Here is a 17,687-nt window from a genome sequence, read left to right as displayed (position 1 = left end):
TTAATCATTTATGTGTTCTTACACCACTATGCATGTTCATGTTTTGCATTTATACATGATTGTCACATGTCACATTGCTCTCTCTCTCTCTCTCTCTCTCTGGTAGTTTGGTGCATCGTTTGTCATCACAATAGACTTCTATCCAACAAGAGGGTTTGTAAACAGTCTAACAGCACCACTTGTTTCTCTGACAGGGTCCACACTAAGTGATATTGAGAGGACTGTGACTGAAGACGCTTTCAGTCTGGTTTTTGACGCACACACCAAGTTCTCAGTCTGGGTGTCCTTCTGTGAAATCTACAACGAGAATATTCACGACTTGCTGGAGCCCATACCGATCGGAGCCCTGAAGAGATCCACGCTGCGGCTGTCACAGGATGTCAAAGGCAACTCCTTTGTAAAAGGTAACAGATAGATTATCTATCTCGCAATCCTGTTGTAAAAGCACCACGCTCTACCAACTGAGCTGCAAAGGACCAAATGTTCCTGTGTGTAATTTCAGATCTGAAGTGGATACAAGTGAACAATGCGGAGGAAGCCTACAAGGTGATGAAGCTAGGGAAGAAGAACCAGAGCTTTGCCAGCACAAAGCTAAACCTCCTCTCAAGCAGGAGGTATGATCATTTTTAAGCACGTCAATACCTTTTTCAATTATTAATTTGAATGTTTCTTTGGGCTGCTACTAACGTGCTTTGAGCCAAGTTCACACAGTAGAGTAGATTTGACTGCTGAGCTCTTATAAAAATTCTGTTCCGTTCCTATGCTCAGCCACAGCATATTTTCTGTTCGTATCCTGCGGATTGAAGATGCTAGGATTCCTCGTGTTAACTCTGTCAGCGAGTAAGTGAAATGCATATTTCATTCATTTGCTCACACATAAATATCTTCTATGAGCCCCATGCAGTACTTGTGGGTGTCTAAGGCAGGGCATTTTTCCCCCCCCCTTTCTGTTCAGGCTGTCCCTGTGTGACCTGGCTGGGTCTGAGAGGTGTGCTAAAACTCAGAATAAAGGGGAGCGTTTGAAAGAGGCCGGGAACATCAATACTTCCCTGATGACGCTGGGCAAGTGCATCAACGCTTTACGTCAAAGCCAGCAATCCAAGTGAGCCTTGTCTGCTTTTTAACACATGTAATACAGAGTCTACAAAACATTAGGAACGCCTTCCTAATATTGGGGGGGGGGGGGTGTATAAATTATATTTTAGCTGAATCTGCTGCAACTAATTTCTCAGTGCTTTGAGAAGTATGTTTTTGTTGTACATTGTCCCTGTCCAAATGTAATAAATACAATTTTAATATTCTGACCTGCCCCTTGTTGCTAGGCTACCACAGCACATCCCTTTCAGGGAGAGCAAGCTCACCCACTACTTGCAGGGCTTCTTCTGTGGGCGGGGCAAAGCCTGCATGGTAGTCAACATCAACCAGTGTGCCTCCATGTACGACGAGACGATCAACGTGCTCAAGTTCTCCGCCGTGGCTCAGAAAGTGGTGGTGCTGACATCGAAGACCGCCCCTTATCTCGCCGCCAAGACGTCGACCCGGGAACTGTCCATGATCGTCGACCACGCAGACAGGAAGAAACTGTTGGGTCAGCGGAGAAGGAGCTCCCTGGTTGGCTGGGAGACCAGTCTGGAGGATGTGCAGGAGGATGTTGATGACATGGAAGCGGAGAGCACGACGGAGGACAGCGTGATTGAGGAGACCATGCAAGAAGTGGACGATGACAAGTTTCTCATCGATAAAGATGCTTATGAGGTAAGGCTCTCCCCCTAGCTGCCAGGGCTGGGAGTTGCCAGGGACCTCATTGCACCAGGCCTCATTGCACCCTACTGAGGGACCTCATTGCACCCTACTGAGGGACCTCATTGCACCCTACTGAGGGACCTCATTGCACCCTACTGAGGGACCTCATTGCACCCTACTGAGGGACCTCATTGCACCCTACTGAGGGACCTCATTGCATGATATTATCGCCATACTGGGGTGCCATTACAATATGTATTGTGATTTGATACTTAGATTTTTTTTGCGTTCCGAACATATTGCTCACCACATGTCTGCTGCAGAGGGTCATGATAACTCGTTTTCATCAGTTGTGGAAATAAGTGCTGAAAACAAATTGCCTCCCTATTTTTAAAAGGTGGAGAACAAACTATGAAGGAAAAATTAGTTTTGGTGCAGGGACAGCCAACTAGCGCAAAAAATAATATAGCGCCGTTGTCAAAAAGATAATATCCCGATATGTAACCGGATTGATTTGTTCCCCCATCACTACTAACCTCTGTTTAGTAGTCACCTACATTACCAGGCCCTGATTAGATATTTCGGGAAGATTCAGGCCTACTAATAGTCTCGTAAAGGGACCAGAGTTTTACCTAATCAGGTCACATCGTCAAAACTCTGGTTACTTTTTATTAATGTCACGTTCACCCAGAACTAAAGTCTGGTATAATTTGGTCAGATGCTTGATTTAAAAAAAAAAAGTGTGTGTGTCTGTCTGTCCACAAGAGATGAATGTAAAGTAAGTTTATTTTTATGTCTGTCAACCCTTTCAGAGCCAGCTCCTCCAGTTGAAGGAGCTCCGGGAACAACTCCAGAAAGAGAGATCTGAAAACCTGGCGTTGGAATCCCGCATCCGTGACGAGGTCACAAAGGAGTTCTCTGACCTCTTCTCTGAAATGCAGACCGACTACAAGTGAGCTGTTCTCGGCCATTTTGTTTTAAGTCATAATATATGTTTGGCTGCTTTAAATAATAATAGTTTTGATTTATATATTGCCTTTCTATCAACTGAGGTACTCAAAGCTTTACAGGTAAATGTTTTTATTACATAAAACTGAACAAGCTGTATCTATAATAACTTGATTTCTGTGTCTTAAAGGGAACGTCTGGCCAAAGAGAAGGAGATTGTCGAGGAGAGAGCGGAGAGGCGTCTAGAGATCCTGAAGAATCTAGTGAACAAGAACACCAGTCAAGGGGAGCTGGACAGAGCAGAGCGAGCCACGGTAATGCGACCTAACTATAGACACGTTGGTCGTCTAGCAGTGTCAACCTCCATCATGTAGCCTTGTCTCTTCTGTCACCTGACTTTGCTGTTAACTACTCTATTGAGGAAATATATACTGACTATGACATGTGGTCTCACCTAGCTATCTTAAGATGAATGTACGAACTAAGTAGAACTAAGCTGGATAAGAGCTTCTGCTAAATGACTCAAAATGTGTATCGTCTCATGTAGAAGGACAGCTCGTCGTTGGGAGGCATGTTTGACTCCATGTGCAGTGACCTGGCAGGCATAAAGATGGCGGCTGAGACGGCCAAGACATGTCTGGTGGTCGCCCACCCCAGTAGTGACACGGTCTCCAACCTCTCAGTGCAGCTCCCTGTCGAAACCAATGGTAACCATCTGGCGACCAGTTGTTTTTAAATTTAGCACTACACAATGGATTCCACTAAGCAAAGGCTTGATGATGATGATTTGAATCGGGGGGGGGGGGGTGTAATGTTTAAAAACCAAGATGTGCACCCCTTTTTGGGTCCTCAGGACCAGGATTATGAAACACTGGTGTAGCCTGTCACATTCACCTTCAGTAGAACTCTTGTCAGCAATAACCTGTTAATCATCAGTTTTCAGTATCCATCAATAACAGAAGCAGACTGGTTTACCTGATGGTTTTTTTCAGTGGCTATGAGGGAACATGTTAGGTTTCCTTCTGGTTGATTAGTCTGTTGTCTTCCGTTTTTGATTTCAGAACTGGAAAATGATTGCAGACAAGCACCGCAATCAAACGAACAGCTTGACGAGGCTAGAAAGGTACTGTCAAATTTTGTTTTATTTTGGGTGGGGTGTTTTTTTTTGCAGCAATGGGACTTATTTTTGGTTCTGACTAATCAATCGTGGACAGACTACATACACCACATTGATGCTGCAGTTTTAGTTCTGTGTTAACTGAGAGTCGTACTGACAAACCCTTATTTGTGTTTTTCTCTTGAGTCTCAGGAGCTGAAGTTCTCCGACCTCCTGAAGATGTGTCATGAGAAGGACGAGATGATCTCCTCGCTTCAGAACACCGTGGACCAGCAGGTCAAAGACACTATCAAAGATGTAAGTTCATTTTTAAATGACAAGCGATCAGCCTGTTTCATAACCCAGGGGTTCTCAAACCTTTTTGGGGGCCGGGGACCCCTTTTTGTGACAGCAAATTCATCAGGGACCACCCTCGTAATCACAACACATCAAATTTGATTGGTCACATAGACATGGTTAGCAGATGTTATTGCGAGTGTTGTGAAATGCTTGTGCTTCTAGTTCCGACAGTGCAGTAATATCTAACAATTCCACAACAACTACCTAATACACACATCTAAGTAAAGGAATGGAATAAGAATATTTAAATATATGGATGAGCAGCATAGGCAAGATGCAATAGATGGTATGTAATGTACAGTTGAAGTTGGAAGTTTACAAACACCTTAGCCAAATACATTTAAACTCAGTTTTTCACGATTCCTGACATTTAATCCTAGTAAACATTCCCTGTCTTAGGTTAGTGAGGATCACTACTTTTGTTTTAAGAATGTGAAATGTCAGAATAATAGTAGAGAGAATGATTTATTTCAGCTTTTATTTCTTTCATCACATTCCCAGTGGGTCAGAAGTTTACATACACTCAATTAGTATTCGGTAGCATTGCCTTTAAATTGTTTAACTTGGGTCTAACGTTTCGTTTAGCCTTCCACAAGCTTCCCACAATAAATTGGGTGAATTCTGGCCCATTTTTCCTGACAGAGCTGGTGTAACTGAGTCAGGTTTTAGGCCTCCTTGCTCGCACAAGCTTTTTCAGTTCTGCCCACCCATTTTTCTATGGGATTGAGGTCAGGGCTTTGTGATGGCCAATCCAATACCTTGACTTTGTTGTCCTTAAGCCATTTTGCCACAACTTTGGAAGTATGCTTGTGGTCATTGTCCATTTGGAAGACCCATTTGCGACCAAGCTTTAACTTCCTGACTGATGTCTAGAGATGTTGCTTCAATATATCCACAATTTTCCTTCTCATGAAGCCATCTATTTTGTGAAGTGCACCAATCCCTCCTGCAGCAAAGCACCCCCACAACATGATGCTGCCAACCCCGTGCTTCACGGTTGGGATGGTGTTCTTCAGCTTGCAAGCCTCCCCCTTTTTCCTCCAAACATAACGATGGTCATTATGGCCAAACAGTTCTATTTTTGTTTCATCAGACATTTCTCCATGTGCAGTTGCAAACCGTAGTCTGGCTTTTTTATGGTGGTTTTGGAGCAGTGGCTTCTTCCTTGCTGAGCGGCCTTTCAGGTTTTGTCAATATAGGACTCGTTTTACTGTGGATATAGATACTTTTGTACCTGTTTCCTCCAGCATCTTCACAAGGTCCTTTGCTGTTGTTCTGGGATTGATTTGCACCAAAGTACGTTCATCTCTAGGAGACAGAACGCGTCTCCTTCCTGAGCGGTATGACAGCTGCGTGGTCCCATGGTGTTTATACTTGCCTACTATTGTTTGTACAGATGAACGTGGTACCTTCAGGCGTCTGGAAGGACGCTCCCAAGGATGAACCAGACTTCTGGAGGTCTAGCATTGTTTTAATGAGGTCTTGGCTGATTTCTTTAGTTTTTTTCCAATGATGTCAAGCAAAGAGGCACTGAGTTTAAAGGTACAGTGGGGGAAAAAGTATTTCATCCCCTGCTGATTTTGTACATTTGCCCACTGACAAAGAAATGATCAGTCTATAATTTTAATAGTAGGTTTATTTGAACAGTGAGACAGAATAACAAAAAATCCAGAAAAACGCATGTCAAATGTTATAAAATTATTTGCATTTTAATGAGGGAAAGGAGTATTTGACCCCTCTGCAAAACATGACTTAGTACTTGGTGGCAAAACCCTTGTTGGCAATAACAGAGGTCAGATGTTTCTTGTAGTTGGCCACCAGGTTTGCACACATCTCAGGAGGGATTTTGTCCCACTCCTCTTTGCAGATCTTCTCCAACTCATTACGGTTTCGAGGCTGACGTTTGGCAACTCGAACCTTCAGCTCCCTCCACAGATTTTCTATGTGTTTAAGGTCTGGAGACTGGCTAGACCACTCCAGGACCATAATGTGCTTCTTGAGCCACTCCTTTGTTGCCTTGGCCGTGTGTTTTGGGTCATTGTCATGCTGGAATACCCATCCACGACCCATTTTCAATGCCCTGGCTGAGGGAAGGAGGTTCTCACCCAAGATTTGACGGTACATGGCCCCGTCCATCGTCCCTTTGATGCGGTGCAGTTGTCCTGTTCTCTTAGCAGAAACACACCCCCAAAGCATAATGTTTCCACCTCCATGTTTGACGGTGGGGATGGTGTTCTTGGGGTCATAGGCAGCATTCCTCCTCCTCCAAACACGGCGAGTTGAGTTGATGTCAAAGAGCTCCATTTTGGTCTCATCTGACCACAACACTTTCACCCAGTTGTCCTCTGAATCATTCAGATGTTCATTGGCAAATTTCAGACGGGCATGTATATGTATTCTTGAGCAGGGGGACCTTGCGGGCGCTGCAGGATTTCAGTCCTTCACGGCGTAGTGTGTTACCAATTGTTTTCTTGGTGACTATGGTCCCAGCTGCCTTGAGATCATTGACAAGATCCTTCCGTGTAGTTCTGGGCTGATTCCTCACCGTTCTTATGATCATTGCAACTCTACGAGGTGAGATCTTGCATGGAGCCCCAGGCCGAGGGATATTGACAGTTCTTTTGTGTTTCTACCATTTGCGAATAATCGCACCAACTGTTGTCACCTTCTCACCAGGCTGCTTGGCGATGGTCTTGTAGCCCATTCCAGCCTTGTCAGGGACAAGATTGTAGACCTACACATCTTTGGAGAGCTCTTTGGTCTTGGCCATGGTGGAGAGTTTTGAATCTGATTGATTGCTTCTGTGGACAGGTCTTTTTTACAGGTAACAAACTGAGATTAGGAGCACTCCCTTTAAGAGTGTGCTCCTAATCTCAGCTCGTTACCTGTATAAAAGACACCTGGGAGCCAGAAATCTTTCTGATTGAGAGGGGGTCACATACTTATTTCCCTCATTAAAATGCTGATCAATTTATAACATTTCTGACATGTGTTTCTCTGGATATTTTTGTTGTTATTCTGTCTCTCACTGTTCAAATAAACCTATCATTAAAATTATAGACTGATCCTTTCTTTGTCAGTGGGCAAATGTACAAAATCAGCAGGGGATCAAATTCTTTTTTCCCCCACTGTAGGCCTTGAAATACACTAATTGGAGGAGTACCTGTGGATGTATGTAAACTTCTGACCCACTGGAATTGTGATACAGTGAAATAATGTGTCTGTAAACAATTGTTGGAAAAATGACTTGTGTCATACACAAAGTAGATGTTCTAAACAACTTGACAAAACTATAGTTTGTTAACAAGATATTTGTGGAGTGGTTGAAAAACAAGTTTTTAATGACTCCAACCTAAGTGTATGTAAACTTCTGACTTCAACTGTACATATGAGATGAGTAATGCAAGGTATGTAAACATTAAAGTGACTAGTAATCCATTTTATTGTAGTGGCCAATGATTTCAAGTCTGTATGTAGGCAGCAGCCTCTCTGTGTGTTAGTGATGAACATAATTCCATATGATTTCTGCTATGACTTTGGCAGTGCATCATGGCTGGACGAACCAAGTCTCAGACCCTTGGGAAGGAACTTTTTTTTAAAGGCCCATGTCTTGGCATCAGAATATTGCATTTCGACACATTTTGTCATGTTGCAGAGTTGTCAAATTTACTGTGGATACCAATATCCCTGTGAGCCGCCAAGGCCCGTGTCACTCAGGGTTAAGAACATGCATTGTAAATGAATAATACTGTATTACACCCTCTTAACTTATTCCATGGATGTGTTGCCAAAATGTGTTTAATCTGTTAGTAGTATTCATAAACAATGTATATATTTTTTTAAATCTGAAGGTTGACCCCCTGCAGTAACTAGCCGACCCCCACTTTGAGAACATCTGTCATGCGCCATATTTGACAATACCTCTCCCATTGTATAACTCACTGGTGCCAATTTCCCATCCAAATGTGACCTTTTTTTATAAATGCTCATATCCAGAACGTGACCAATTTTTTTTATTTATTTTTTTATTCCAGCTTGAGTAGGCCATGCTAGATGTTTTAACACCGTTGTTGGGGTGGGGGGGGTGTCCTTGACAGAAGACTACATTCGACGGCATCAAGGATGAGCTCCTGCGTCTGAAAAGCAGCTGCACTTGCTCCGGAGGGGAGAAGCGCAGCTCTCGCACAGAGAGCCGCAAACGGCTGGTGGATCTCCAGCCGGACCTGGAGGAGCAGCCCCCCAGCAAGAAAGGTACGGGGTTGGCTCCGAGCACTGCCGGGATGTCCCTCCGACCATTTGTGGGGGGAGAACAGGGGGGAGCGAGTAATGTCAGAGGTCGCAAAAACATCCGCTCGAAAAGGCGACTGTCTGCGGTCCAGAAGTAATGCTGCCTCAACTTCCTTATATAAATGCTTCTATTCTTCATTTGAGTTTTTTTTTAAAAAGTGGTTGTCGTATTCATGATTTTAAACAATAATAAACCGTTTTTTTGTTGGTTTTCTGTACTCAGACGTTTTTTTTTTTTAAACATTGTACAGCTGGTGAAGGAGTTGAGGTGTCACGTCATCAGTAGAGACACCATGTTCTGAGAAATGGTCTTCACTAACCATACTCACTAATATGGACTTAGAAACGTTTTATTTTCCAATATCAATTGCTGACCAAAATTGCAATGTGTCCAGTTGTTTGCTGTTTAGTAAACCCACTAGCCCTAATTCCATTCCACTGGCTAACGCTTAAGGACAGGACACCAGATCCATTCAGTTAAATACTGTTAAGCATCTCGTTAACCTAAACTAACATCCCACCATACCTCAGATCATCCTACTATAATATACTTTGTTTGCAACGCCTTTTAGAGATGACTCATCAGATGTCCTGTTTCTTTGTTAGGTTTCCATGGGGAGGGTAGTGGAGAGGAGGAGGAGAAGATGGACAGATTGTGCTGGGAGCAGGTGGTGAAATCCTCAGAAGTGGCGGGACTAGTAGAGACTCTGCAGCTTGTCCAGGTAGCACACGAAGAGGGTGACTGGAAAGTGCAGGAGGTGAATATCTCCTGTATGAAGGCACATGAGCTGAAAGCTGAGCTGGAGGTGCAGACGCGTGCTCGCGAGGAGGCCCTGTCTGTGGTGGTGGAGGCGGCGAGGAGGGAGAATGCCAGGCTGCTCCAGGAACGGGAAGACTTGCAGCGGGAGATGAGCATACTCCGAGGGGAATCCCAGGCTCTAATTGGGAAGCTGCAGGCCATGGAGAGGGAGGTCAGTCTGCAGACAGCCAGAGCAGAAAAGGCTGCGGAGGACCGACAGGCCGCGCATGACCACGAGGTCAGAGAGAAAACTGCCCTGATTGACTCCCTGATACAGGAAGTGACACGCCTAGGGAAGGAAGTCGTGGCCTCTCAAGCTGCGTCGGGAGTACAAAGGGACAGCAGGCTTCTCAGAGACAAGATGGCGGAACTGAAGAGGGAATGCTCAGAGGCCCTAGAGGAGAGGCTCCTGCTGAAAGAGAAACTGGCCCAACAGCAGATCTCCGAACAGGAGCTGAAAGAGAAACTGGCCCAACAGCAGATCATAGAACAGGAGAAACTGGCCCAACAGCAGATCATAGAACAGGAGAAACTGGCCCAACAGCAGATCATAGAACAGGAGCTGAAAGAGAAACTGGCCCAACAGCAGATCATAGAACAGGAGCTGAAAGAGAAACTGGCCCAACAGCAGATCATAGAACAGGAGCTGAAAGAGAAACTGGCCCAACAGGAATTGACCTTGGAGCAGCTCAAGGTGGAAATGGAGGCTAAAGAAGAGGCCCACGTTGACAGCAAAAACTCTGTATCTGAGAGAGAGACTGCTGAGGGCCTGAGGAAACTGAACTCTGATCTGGAGGCTGAGGTCGTGACCTTGAAGGGAAAGATGGCCTATCTGGAGGGAGAGGAGCGCACCCGCCAAATGGAGAGGGAGGTGGCTGTAACCGTGTCCCAAACGGAGAGAGTGGCAGAGTTGGAGAAGATACTGTTCGAGAAGGAGGCGGAGGTGTCGGGCCTGCAGAGGAGCCTGAGGGAGGTGCAGGAGCGGTGGGAGGATGAGGAGACCGCTGCGGTGCAGGAGGCTCGTAGGAGGGAGGTGGAGAGGAGGAGGGAGCTGCTGGCTGTGGCTGAGGAGGCCATCGCTCAGAAGGACGCTGAGCTGAAGGAGAGAGCCCAGGACATCACCAGGTTAGTGGGCTGGCTGGAACCATTCACTCTGGCTAGTGGGGAAGCCTACGGGCCAATCCTAAATCATCCTCTAAACCCTATGCACGTGTGGAGATCTGAGAGGATTTGATTGGTGTATGCAGTACGGTGACAGTTCCACCTAGCCTATCAGAGGGCAAGGTGCAGCTATTACAAGATTGATTACAAGTGTTTCCTCAGATCTCTACAAGTGTATAGGGCACCGGGTTTAAAGGGTTGTTTTGGTTTCTTTATTTTCCCTGCTCATCCTGACTGGTAAACCTCTCTAATATGGTGGTGTTTTAAGTTAATCTCATGTGTTTGTGACCACAGATTGAAGGAGACCATTAAACTTGACTCGGACAAAGTGAAGAGTTTGAGCTTGGACCTTGAGAGGAAAGACGATGACATTTCTGATCTCAAAGAGAAGCTGGCCGACTCTAAAAAACAGATACAGCAAGTTCAAAAGGAGGTAAAGGCTGATAAGATTTATATATATATTTTTCATGCAAGAGTGTAATATACAGTATATACACACAAGTATGTGGACACCTGCTCGTCGAACATCTCATTCCAAAATCATGGGCATTAATATGGAGTTGGTCCCCCCCTTTTGCTGCTATAACAGCCTCCACTCTTCTGGGAAGGCTTTCCACTAGATGTTGGAACATTGCTGAGGGGACTTGCTTCCTTTCAGCCACGAGCATTACTGAGGTTGGGCACTGATGTTGGGCGATTAGGCCTGGCTCGCAGTCGGTGTTCCAATTCATCCCCAAGGTGTTTGATGGGGTTAAGGTCAGGGCTCTGTGCAGGCCAGTCAAGTTCTTCCACATCGAACTCGACAAACCATTTCTGTATGGACCTCTTGCTTTGTGTTCGGGGACATTGTCATGCTGAAACAGGAAAGGGACTTCCCCAAACTGCTGCCAGAAAGTTGGAGGCGCAGAATCGTCTAGAATGTCATGGTATGTTGTAGCGTTAAGATTTCCCTTCACTGGAACTAAGGGGCCCGAACCATGAAAAACAGCCCCAGACCCTTATTCCTCCTCCACCAAACTTTACAGTTGGCACTATGCATTGGGGCAGGTAGCGTTCTCCTAGCGTCCGCCAAACCCAGATTCGTCCGTCCGACTGCCAGATGGTGAAGCGTGATTTCTCTCTCCAGAGGACTAATTTCCACTGCTCCAGAGTCCAATGGCGGTGAGCTTTACACCACTCCAGCCAACGCTTGGCATTGCGTATGGTGATCTTAGGCTTGTGTGCGGCTGCTCGGCCATGGAAACCCATTTCATGAAGCTCCCGACAAACAGTTATTGTGCTGACGTTGCTTCAAGAAGTCATTTGAAACTCGGTAGTGAGGGTTGCAACTGAGGGCAGACCATTTGTACCGTTCTGTGACCACTTCTCGGCTGAGCTCCTAGACGTTTTCACTTCACAATAACAGCACTTTTTTAAAAAGTTGTCAGGTTCTAATTCTGAGTAAAACACTCAACGGACATTTATGAAAGCTTAACTAAATGTAATTCTTCCCAGAGGATCAATACAGCTGCATTAGACAAACATTATCTCACACGGTCTGATATTTAACCGTTCCTCATAGGCTGAATCTCCTCCTACACATCTCTATAAACATCGTTCTTTACTGCTGGGCAGGACACTAGTGATACGGGCCATAAACTTTTCTTTCTCCCCTAAGGTGACCTGACCTCGACACCCTTCATCACTAATCCATGGCTCGCTCCCCTTTTATCAATGCCTGCCACATGTAATCAATCCCCAGCACTTAACACATTCCAAGCTTAATTGTACAGACTATATACCTCCCTCCTATAACCATTAACTTCTGGTGTAGACCCTCTAAACCTCAGCCTATCCCTCGGTGACATGAATAAGTACATTTCCTATTCTCAGAACCAGACACACAGTTGACCGGGGGTAGCTCAAGCAGGGCAGGAATTTGACGACCTGACTTGTTTGGAAAGGTGGCATCCTATGACGGTGCTGCGTTGAAAGTCACTGAGCTCTTTTAGTACGGGCTATTCTACTGCCAATGTTTTGTCTATGGAAATTGCATGGCTGTGTGCTTTGATTTTTTTTTTTTTTATACACCTGTCAACAATGGGTGTGGCTGAAATGGATAAATCCACTCATTTTGTACGGGTGTCCACATACTTTTTGTAATGTAGTTGGTGAATAATTCTACACATAATAACATATTAAACACTAGTAATACAATATGAATAACACATTAAACATTTAAATAACGTATTAAAGACTTGATAACGTGTGCCCTTTTTTTGTTATCCTTACCCAAGATCACCTTGGAGAAATCTCTCAAACTTAAACTGCAGGACTTGGAGAAAGTGAAGAAACAGCAGCAGGCAGACTTGGCCAACAAAGACCGGACCATACACCAACTGAAAACTGTATGTTGTGTACTCTCTGGGTTATTTTCATTCTAACAAAGAGAAGTGTGTGTGTGTGTGTGTGTGTGTGTGTGTGTGTGTGTGCGTATATTATGTATGTATGCCCTTGTTGACCGGCTCTTCCTCTATCCAGGAACATTCTGCTGACTCGAAGTCTGAAGAGAACTTAAAGCTTTATCAGAACGCCTGCAAAGGTACATGGCTAATTGCTCAGTACTGTTCTACTGTTATGTGTCTGTCTTCCATACATAGTCTGTGTTTTTGAAATCTGTCTTCCCCGACTACTTAGTAAAACTGTATACTAATCGTCCTATAGACTCTTTAGAACACACTGTTCTAAAAATCTGCCTGTTTAGCAGCAAATATCAACATGTGAGACTTACGCACACTGAGAATGCATCTAATGCAGTGTTACTCAGGCACACTGAGAATGCAGTGTTACTGAGGCACACTGAGAACGCATCTAATGCAGTGTTACTCAGGAGAATGCATGCTGAGAATGCAGTGTTACTCGGGCACGCTGAGAATGCAGTGTTACTCGGGCACGCTGAGAATGCAGTGTTACTCGGGCACGCTGAGAATGCAGTGTTACTCGGGCACGCTGAGAATGCATCATCTAATGCATCGTGTCCCCACTCCAGTACCCCCACCAACAGCACACATTTTATTGTGTCCCCGGACAAACTCACCTGATTCAACTCACTGAGGGCTTGATGATGATAAGTTGACAAGTTGAATCAGGTGTGTTTGTCTGGGGCTACAATAAAATGTGTCCTGTTGGGGAAACAACGATCTAATGCGCAATTTTGTGTTTTCCAGATATTTTTTTTCTGGTACAGCCATTCCCCTTATCTGATTATTAGACACGTGGGTCTGAAAATATGCTTTTCCTCCAATAGCATGCAGAGAATTATATTACTGTAGATGGAAAGCCAAAATGAGTTTTACATCCTGGCATTTTTAAAGCATTACTTTAAGTTTCAAAATTGCACACACTAGAAAACGTTCTATTTCCACATACCCAAAATGGCTACTATTTAGAATGCAAGTACAAGTATTGGAACACGGTCATAGTGTTGACTACACACGGTAGTTCAGGTGTTGTGACACAGCCATAGTGTTTGACAGTACATACGGTAGTCTATTCCCATATGCTCTTCTCTGTGCGTCTCTGTCCTGTATTCATGGGGTTCATTGTGCTTCCTCAGACCTTCAGGCTAAGGAGCGTTTGATTGAGGACATGCGTCTGGCTCTGACTGAGCAGGAGGACACCCAGACCCAACAGGAGCAGGTGCTGGAGGCTAAACTGGAAGAGATTGACGCCCTCACAGAAGGTGGGATTATCAAATCACTATTTTAAAGTGCATTTAAACGCGTGTCAATACACTTAACAAAAAATAAATATATTAAAAATGAATAATTAAAAAAATGATTTTTAAATATAGCTGCAAACACAAGCAGCAATGAACGGGGTTCACAGGATGACAGAAAGGACACAAGATCAGTCTTTTATATTTAATCAGTGAAAGCATTACCATATTAATAACAAATGTAATGAGTAAATACAAAATCTGGATTGAATCTGAAGTTCATGAGGAGAAGCTGATTGTGAGAACTAACGTTACATTATGCCAAGAATTGTTTTTTTTTAGATGTCAATACTAAATTCAGTGTAGTTCATTTTAGGGATGTCTGTGATAGCAATGACACGTTTCAAATTGATAGGCCACTGTGGAGTGGATGTACAGTGGTGAAAATCGAAAACTTAAAATCAGATTTTTTTTATTTATCAATAAATCAGCCATCTTTCGACCAATCCCTTAGCATTTCTCTGTACCATGGGCCGACATTCCAAATTTGGTGTCTGAATATTTGAAGTATTTTTAGCATATTAGCTAATATGCATCTACTTGTATAGTGTGGCAATCTTTTGAATGCATCAGTTATTTTCTCAAACTCTTTAGGGACTATTGTTAGGAGTGAATTTAACTTTTTAGTCCATGAAGATTTTTTTTAAATGTATTTTTAGCATTAGAATTACATAGTCAAATAAGTGAATTGTTAGTTTCCTTATTTAAGATATCAATGGAAAACTTAACCTGGCTCATCGTGTTAATGTCTTTGACGCTAAACAGTTTCATAGGTCATTGTTGAGTGGTACCAAGGGATTTAAATGGACACGTAAAATCAGATTTCCTGATTTGTATCAGTAACTCAGCCATCTCTTAACCAATCCCTTAGTTTGAGAAAAGCTAAGTTAAGAGATGTACAATGAGGCTACATACCGAGATGTCCAAGATGGAGGAAAACCTATCCTGATGGAACTTATGGGCCCTTGAGACACCATTTTGTTCAGCATGAGGATAGACACCAACATACAAAGTTTTCAAGTCGCTAGGTCAAACGGGGCGGCGGATATAAGCGTTTTAAGTGAGACCCCCCCCCCCCCCCCTAATAATAGCGCCACTTACTGGCCAATCAGTGCCATTATTTTGACCAAATTACTCATAGCCTCTACTTTCTTTTGTCAAATTTAGAAAAAAAGATATATAATCTAAGAATAACAATAGATTACAGGTTGGCTGTGAACCCCTAAACAAGACTGTGGGATGTGGTTTTCCATTCAGATTACAGCTCTTTATATTTGGTGACAGTACTCAAGTGTGTTTATTTTATTTTTTTGTCATTTTCAGAGGTGGAGAAAGTGAAAGGACTGTTACGCTACCAGGACAATAGAAAAGACACTGCGTCCCTGAGAGACGGCCAATCGGACGAAGCCAAATTAGCCAAACAGGAAGCCATTCAGGCTCAAGTGACCTTGAAGGTGAACTTCTAAAATATTTAGTTGATAATGCATATTTTGTCCCGTCTTTTTAGATTGGATTAATCTGTGTTTGTACGTGTTTTCCCCCAAATAATCATATTAGTTAGAGCCGGGATGATAAAACAAAAAATGACCGTGACAACTGAACAGACCTCTTATCGAGGACATTTTACTGATATCGATAATTACGATAAATAATCTATAGTCTTCTAAATGTGACGTTTGACTGATAAATAATCTATAGTCTTCTAAATGTGACGTTTGACTGATAAATAGTCTACTAATATGGGTGGTTGTTAACGGGACAATTGTTAGCTACAACGTTCAAACTAGAAGTATGACTTTTTTAAGGGTCATATAAAAAGTAATTGAGGGCAACATTAATGTTAGAAACCTATTGATCTATTTATCATTATTGCGTGTGTGTGTGTGTGTTTCTAGCTGTGTACTGAGAAGCACCAGGCTGACAGGAGGAAGTGGCTAGAGGAGAAGATGGTTCTCATCCGGCAGGCCAAGGAAGCCGAGGACAAGAGGAACCAGGAGATGAGGAAGTTCGCAGACGGCCGTGAGCGACACGCCAAACAGCAAACCCAAGTGGTAAAAGGACTTCCTGTAGAAATGACCCCTTAGAACCTCTCCTCCGGTGACCCCCGCCGTTCCGTGTATTTGAACTATTCCACAACCATCACACCTGATTCAACTGATCATCAACCACTTTAAATAGGTGAATCAAGTGGGCTGCAACAAAATGGTGAAATGTCTAGGGGTCCCCCGAGGAGAGGTTTGAAAACCCCTGCCCTTGAGTTTATTTATTTAATCTTTTATTTAACCAGGTAGGCTAGTTGAGAACAAGTTCTCATTTACAATTGCGACCTGGCCAAGATAAAGCCTAAGCAGTTCGACACACAACAACACAGAGTTACACATGGAGTAAAACAAACATACAGTCAATAATACAGTAGTAAAATAAGTCTATATACAATGTGAGCAAATGAGGTGAGATAAGGGAGGTAAAGGCAAAAGAGGCCATGGTGGCAAAGTAAATACAATATAGCAAGTAAAACACTGGAATGGTAGATTTGTAGTGGGAGAAAGTACAAAATAGAAATAATGGGGTGCAAAGGAGCAAAACAGACAGAGCCTACTAAGAAACCCGTCTGTCTGTGACCCTGCAGGAAGATCTCGTGGCCCAGCTCGGTGAGAAAGAGCAGGACCTAGTGAAATGGAGGAAGGAGAGGGACTCCCTGGTAACAGCTCTGGAGGTCCAGCTAACCAAACTCGTCTCCAGCATCGCAGACAAGGATGAGCAGATAGCCAGTCTCCGCTGCAACGACACCTCTCAGCCAGCAGAGGTCAGTTCAAACACACACGTGATGGACTGTTAGGTTGGTTGGGGCTGTTGGAGAATGTTCTCATTTGGGATTGTACATGTTAGCGCTATTAAGATTGGCTGCAGGGTTGTTGGTCATTTTCCATTTGAACTTTGCATACAGAAGAAGTGATTTGGAGTTTGCACTGTTTTGAAAAAAAACCTTATTGAAAAAAATAGTGGGCACTTATTTTTAAGCACGTTGAGTGTGGAAAATGCTCTCTACAAAGGTATTGTTACTGTAGGTTAATTATTATCAATCATTTTGAAATGGAATTGTTTCAAATGGGGCACAGTTCACTTTCCATTACGTGTTGCGGTACCTTAACAGCACGAAAATCAACACGACTTTGGACCATGAGGATGGATGACGTCATTGGTCCATTATATCCTAATGGTTGGTTGTGTTGGTGTTTTTCGTCCTTCCTCAGAGGCACCATGGCCAGGTGGAGGTAGAGGAGCTGCAGAGCCTTCTGTCTGAGAGAGATGCTGAGATCCTTAACCTGAAGGAACAACTGAAAGCTGTTTCCAAAGCCAGCAGCAATGTCTCATCTGCGCCTCCCACTAAGCCCAGAGAGACCGCCACTCTGGTGAGAGAGCAGTCTCCTTTATAACAAATCAAAGTTTATTGGTCAATGCTTTACTTGCGAGCTCTCAATAGTACAGTGCACATTATCATAAATATAACTTTATTCAATTTCCCATCTATATTT

At 43.7% G+C, this 17,687-nt stretch overlaps 1 protein-coding gene across 7 annotated transcripts in view; it reads left to right on the top strand.

The window, feature by feature from the left end:
* The window catches only part of LOC115201742 (kinesin-like protein KIF20B), a 43,790-nt gene that overhangs the window by 2,412 nt on the left and 23,691 nt on the right, over window positions 1-17,687 (top strand). For 5 of the 7 annotated variants that reach the window (XR_003879803.1, XM_029765608.1, XM_029765606.1 and 2 more), the window contains exons 7-26: window positions 195-404; window positions 503-614; window positions 769-840; window positions 956-1,102; window positions 1,323-1,755; window positions 2,556-2,695; window positions 2,882-3,005; window positions 3,239-3,398; window positions 3,753-3,814; window positions 3,995-4,105; window positions 8,245-8,398; window positions 9,041-10,358; window positions 10,689-10,827; window positions 12,671-12,781; window positions 12,915-12,975; window positions 13,990-14,115; window positions 15,475-15,605; window positions 16,047-16,202; window positions 16,781-16,957; window positions 17,406-17,564. Coding sequence is in view for 6 of the 7 variants with exons in the window: in XM_029765608.1 (XP_029621468.1) it covers window positions 195-404; window positions 503-614; window positions 769-840; window positions 956-1,102; window positions 1,323-1,755; window positions 2,556-2,695; window positions 2,882-3,005; window positions 3,239-3,398; window positions 3,753-3,814; window positions 3,995-4,105; window positions 8,245-8,398; window positions 9,041-10,358; window positions 10,689-10,827; window positions 12,671-12,781; window positions 12,915-12,975; window positions 13,990-14,115; window positions 15,475-15,605; window positions 16,047-16,202; window positions 16,781-16,957; window positions 17,406-17,564 (4,103 nt within the window). In the remaining variant the exon portion in view is untranslated. The remainder of the gene's footprint in view (window positions 1-194; window positions 405-502; window positions 615-768; window positions 841-955; window positions 1,103-1,322; window positions 1,756-2,555; window positions 2,696-2,881; window positions 3,006-3,238; window positions 3,399-3,752; window positions 3,815-3,994; window positions 4,106-8,244; window positions 8,399-9,040; window positions 10,359-10,688; window positions 10,828-12,670; window positions 12,782-12,914; window positions 12,976-13,989; window positions 14,116-15,474; window positions 15,606-16,046; window positions 16,203-16,780; window positions 16,958-17,405; window positions 17,565-17,687) is intronic. The other 2 variants (XM_029765605.1, XM_029765604.1) reach the window with 2 other exon arrangements.

This window comes from Salmo trutta, chromosome 10 (genome assembly GCF_901001165.1).
Source record: "Salmo trutta chromosome 10, fSalTru1.1, whole genome shotgun sequence".
Classification (NCBI taxonomy): Eukaryota; Metazoa; Chordata; class Actinopteri; order Salmoniformes; family Salmonidae; genus Salmo; species Salmo trutta.
The sequence above is the reverse complement of the archived record's forward strand: the minus strand, read 5'-3'. Positions and strand labels throughout refer to the sequence as shown.